The 5441-nt window shown below is 49.1% G+C and overlaps 1 protein-coding gene across 5 annotated transcripts in view; it reads left to right on the forward strand.

Moving 5' to 3' along the window:
- Positions 1-4800, forward strand: part of SOCS2 (suppressor of cytokine signaling 2) — a 6452-nt gene extending 1652 nt beyond the window's left edge. For 2 of the 5 annotated variants that reach the window (XM_011933876.1, XM_011933900.1), the window contains exons 2-3: positions 1312-1663; positions 3328-4800. In XM_011933876.1, the coding sequence (XP_011789266.1) occupies positions 1525-1663; positions 3328-3785 (597 nt within the window). In that variant the 5' untranslated portion in view covers positions 1312-1524 and the 3' untranslated portion in view covers positions 3786-4800. Of the gene's footprint in view, positions 1-7; positions 1664-3327 lie in introns of those variants that run through there. The other 3 variants (XM_011933892.1, XM_011933882.1, XM_011933866.1) reach the window with 3 other exon arrangements.
- Positions 4801-5441: the final 641 nt, after the last annotated feature.

Here is a 5441-nt window from a genome sequence, read left to right on the forward strand (position 1 = left end):
GGCTCTGCCCCGCGGCCTGGCGTTGCTGCCTGCTTTCTCCGGCCCCTTCTCGCCGTCGGGAAGTGTCTGGAGTTTCTTTTTTTTATTTAACCTAAACTGCCATTCAAATTAATAATCCTCCTAATAACCTGATCTCCCGCTCCTCCCCACCGGCCTGCCTCCTGCCCTCGCTCCTTCCTCCCTCCCTCTCTCCTTCCCCACCTCCAGGGTCGCAGCCGGAGGGAAACCCGGCAGCAGTCCGAGGGTGGGGTGTCCCAGCCCGGAGGGGGCGTCGCCGCGCGGTGGGGGAGGGGGTCGAGGCAATGATCCTCGAGGCTTTTGTGTGCCCTCTGCGCACGGAACTCCGGCCGCCGCCTCCGAGCGCTGGGCTGGTCGCATCCCCGGGCATCTCGTTCCCAAATTAAACGTTAACGGGGGAAACAAGGGTAGATGCCCCTCCTCTCCTGGGCCCCTCCCGCTCCCCCCCCACCCCGCCCCATGTCCGCTGAGGAGGCTGCCTGGTGCGGAGGCGGCGGCAGCCGAGGTCGAGGTAAGAGCGCGGCGTTGGAGGTTTGCACTTCCCGCAGCGCTCGCGACCGCCCGCTCGGCCCCGGCCTCGGCTCGGAGCCCCGCGAGGGCTGCGCGCTGGGGCCGATTCCTCGACAGCGCCCGCGGCGGCGAGAGCTACCGCAGCCATCCTATCCTGGTCCGGGAGCGACGGCCGCGGCCCCCCCAACCCCTCCAGAGCGGGCACCGGGGGGAAGCGGGGGGGAGGGGAGCGAGGAACCTCCCGGGCGGGTATGCGGCAGCTCCCGCACCTCCGCACCCCGGGTTGGTGCCTCCGGGCCCCGCAGCGCTTTAGGGTGGAGAACCAAGTTTGTGTGGGTGCTTCCTCCTGGGGGCCCTCGGGCTGCCCCAGGTGTGAGACCCGAATGCCAATTTGGGGAATCTCTCCTGTTCTTTCCTTTTTAATTTTTTCTACTTGTCCTTGACAAGGGCCTATTCCCACTGGATCTGCAGGTGACTATTTGCTCTTCCGAGGTCGCCAGTCTTTGATTTCAGCTAGTGGCCCTGGGCGGGGAAGACACCCTGTTCACCCTCATCCTGACCTCCGCCCCCCACCTCTTCAGCCAACTTTGTGTCTTGGATCTCTGCGCTCTTTATTCTTTCTTTAGAGCTGGGCCAGGGCGCTAACTGGAAGCTTGGGGTTAAACGGTGCAGGAACGTAGAGGCGGAGGAGTCCCTGGGATTTTCCACGTCCATTTCCCCACCCCCACCCCAGCCGCAGGGGTCCAGTTTGGACTGACCCAACCTCCCGCTTTCTCTTTGTAGGCGATCAGTGGGTGACCGCGTCTGCGAGGGACTTTGTCATCCGTCCTCCAGGACGTGGGGAGAAAAAGCCCCATCCCTTCCCTCTCTGCCACCATTTCGGACACCCCGCAGGGAATCGTTTTGGGATTCGCACTGACTTCAAGGAAGGACACGATCCCTTCTCTGACCCCAGCTCGGGCGGCCACCTGTCTTTGCCGCGGTGACCCTTCTCCCATGACCCTGCGGTGCCTCGAGCCCTCCGGGAATGGCGGAGAAGGGACGCGGAGCCAGTGGGGAACCGCGGGGTCGGCGGAGGAGCCATCCCCGGAGGCGGCGCGTCTGGCGAAGGCCCTGCGGGAGCTGGGTCAGACAGGTACGGAGCCGACCGGCCGCGACGCGTGCGGGAGGGGGCGCCTCCCCAAAGACGCAGCTGGGAAGAGGGGCTGAGGTGGGAAGCAAAGAATAAGATGGAAATACGTCTCTTGCTTCCAAGGGACCGCGGAGAGCACGCTCGCAGGGTCCTGGGTCCTTGGGAATGCGTAAGGAAAGTGGTTCTCCAGAAGCTTAGGCCTGGCAGAGCGCGGGAAGGGCTTCTTGGAAGTAGCTTCTTAGCACGCTGGAAGCTTTACTGTTTTCCGCAGCTGCTCAGGGTTGGGCGCTCCGGCTCGAACCCCGACCGGGGAAAGCGTCGGGCGCCTCCCTTTGCGCGGGATGCAGTCAGCAAGTGGGTGCCGCGGGCCCCGCAGGCCCAGCAGCATCTGGCTCCCGGGCGGAGCTGCGGCTGCAGCCCAGGATCCTGGCAGCCAAGTTCAGGGACTGACACTGCCGCGAGGGCGGCTGCCCGGGCGTCGAGAGTAGGCTGCGAAGCCCCCCGCCGAGCGCGGCTTCCAGGGTCGGCGAGCCCAGGAGACTGACGCTTTCAAGTACAGTCAGGCAATTTGCGCGGCACGCTATCTCTAGGCATCTGAAAAAGGAAAAAAAAAAAAGTAAAGTATCTGACAAATAATTCTGGCTTTCCAAATCCGTATCCTAAAAGCTTACAGTTGTGGCACAGTTAAAATTTTGGTAGCAACAAGGGGAGGGAGAGGGAAAAGTTCTCTCACTTGCGATTCCGGTCTTTACTGTGGGCCATGGGCTTTCCCTCCAGGGGAGGCACCGGCAGATTGCAAGTATCCTAGTAATTGTGGGGTTGGGGGGAGCACAAATGTTCAGACTTCTTAAATATGGACGGTCTTTGAGCCTCCTTAGAAAGCAGGGTGGGCCGGGGAGATGTGCAGGCAGATGAAATGGAGAATGCAGGGGAGGCCGATGGTTGTGATTGGATTTGGATTAGGGCAAAGTTCAAAAGAGTTTAGGGAAGATTGTAAACCTGAAATAGTAATTAGCACTGGGGACTTCCCATTTCTTAGTGACTGGTAAGGTAGTCATAAAGCAGCGAACAGAAGCTATTGTACTAGAGCTGTGCTTTTACAACAAGTACATAGCAGTGCTTTCTACGTAGCAGGCTGTTCGTAGCAGGCTTTGCAGCCTTTTTTTTTTTTTTTTTTTTTTTTTTGTGGTTGAGGGGACACCAACCATCCAAAAAAGTTGCTTCTGTTTTTACTGTAGTTCAGTTACAGGAGTAGGGTTTTCCACTTTTTAAAGGGCATGGCTTTTCTTTCTAACTTCTGATTTTTTTCTAATTTACTTAAATCTTTATTTTCCTTAAATAATATTCAAAGTGTCATGCTTCATCAGCCAGTGTGTCATGCTGCAAATGTTCTTTTGGTTCATTTGAAGAAAATCTTAAGAAGAGCTTCAGAAAGTTAATTTTTTAAAAAAGAAAGAAAACTGGCTCACCGTGTTCATCAAATGTACCCAAATTTGTATTAAATTCCTACTGAAAGTATTTGTGGTGGCCCCTGGTAAACTTTCACTCACACACCACCTTTTTTTTTAGAGCTAAAAAAATTATTGCCAATTACTTGCTCTGTTCTAAAAATTCTTATAATAACTGTTTTACCCTCTTTTCTTTTTCTTTTTGAACAAAAACCCCAGGATGGTACTGGGGAAGTATGACTGTTAATGAAGCCAAAGAGAAATTAAAAGAGGCACCAGAAGGAACTTTCTTGATTAGAGATAGCTCGCATTCAGACTACCTACTAACAATATCTGTTAAAACGTCAGCTGGACCAACTAATCTTCGAATCGAATACCAAGACGGAAAATTCAGATTGGACTCTGTCATATGTGTCAAATCCAAGCTTAAACAATTTGACAGTGTGGTTCATCTGATCGACTACTATGTTCAGATGTGCAAGGATAAGCGGACAGGGCCAGAGGCCCCCCGGAACGGCACCGTTCACCTTTATCTGACCAACCCGCTCTACACGTCAGCACCATCTCTGCAGCATCTCTGTAGGCTCACCATTAACAAATGTACAGGTGCCATCTGGGGACTGCCTTTACCAACAAGACTAAAAGATTACTTGGAAGAATATAAATTCCAGGTATAAATGTTTCTCTTTTTTTAAACATGTCTCATATAGAGTATCTCCGAATGCAGCTATGTAAAAGAGAACCAAAACTTGAGTGCTCTGGATAACTATATGGAATACTTTCTAAGAACAGCTGAAGCTAATCTAATTTAAATGCTTGAAGAGGTAGCTAGGTGTTTAAAGTTCCTCCACATACTTTTACCTGAGTGATGCTTCCCTTCTTAAGGCTGACCAAGACCAGTTGATCCTTTTAGATTAAAAATAAAATGTCGCATGTAAAGGCTGAAGGCACATTTTATCAGAATGGCTTGCCTTCTTAGGTTCCTTTCCATTATATCAAAGGTCCAGGCTCCAGTAGGAGAGAAAGAACTCCTCAGGAATACTGAAGAAGTGGGAAGAACCAAGCTGACACAGGCCTCACTGCAATTTGATATGCCTGCTGATCAGAGTCTCTTTTGGGCATTTTATATTTTGCATTCTGATGTACCTAGGAGTTTTATTAAACAGATTATGTGTGTGAGTTTCCCATTTTATGCAATTAACCAAATCAACCAAAAAAAAGTGACCATGAAGTCCTGTATTTGTCTTTTTACTACATGTATGAACTCTCATGTGAATGAGTACTGTAGTAATCCATTTTAAGGGAGCCTTATTTCAGAAATATTTCAAACTGGTGCAAATGGAAAAGACTTTCTCTTTTCCTTTAAGGCTAAAGACAAGAATGTCATGCTATACAGGTGCAACTCAATCCCTGTTAATAAAAACCAATGTAGGTATAGGCATTTTACCCTTTAAAATAGCTGTGTCCCAACCTGTTGCCATTGATTTTTTGGAAATGGCTTTAGAAATGTCCAAGTTGTCCTTGAATTGTCTAACCATGGACATAAACCGTTGTCTCCCTTCTACTGTGTAGAATACTTTGACTTAATTTTCTTCCAGATACAGGGGGATACCTGCCTGTTTTTCAAAGTGTTTATTTACTACTGTTACTATTTGATTAGAATGTATTAAATAAAAAAAACCTGATTTCTACAAGTTGCACTTATTGAGTACTAGAGAACGTACACTTTCATGGTAATAGAGGATTGCCATAAAAACTTATGTCAAGTGAAATAAGCCAAATATTCAACAAGAGGTAGAACATTACTTGCCCTTCTGTAAAGTTATGGGCTGTACCTGCCCCCTTTGCAATTTAGAAAGCATGGTTTAGAAACTACAGGAATTGCCAAGAGGCCTGGTCTTTTACAGTTTGAATAGGCATAACACTGATGTCCTCTGTGTTTCCAAAAACATGGTTTAGAAGCTACAAACATTATGACATGGCCAGTCTTTTACAAGTTGAGTAGGCATAATACTAAAGAAAAATACAAAGTTTTATGGCCACTTATTTTTTGTTATGTTAGTCTGCATACCTGTTATAAATGTACCATCTTTTCTAGAGTCCAGACATTATTCATTTTATGGCCTTTAAAATTTTCCTGCATAGCTACAATACTGTGGTGTGTCACCATAAAGGTGGACCCTGTGTGAATGAGAAAATTCAGTTATAAATTATAATAAAACCTGCTTACTGCATATCTTACCTTATTTTCATGAAGAAGTTGAAAATGGTTTTGTGCCTGGCAGGAAACATACTATGTATATCCAAACAGCAGAGCCAAATACAAAAGATTG

Source organism: Colobus angolensis, unplaced genomic scaffold (assembly GCF_000951035.1).
Source record: "Colobus angolensis palliatus isolate OR3802 unplaced genomic scaffold, Cang.pa_1.0 Scaffold10, whole genome shotgun sequence".
Taxonomy (NCBI): Eukaryota; Metazoa; Chordata; class Mammalia; order Primates; family Cercopithecidae; genus Colobus; species Colobus angolensis.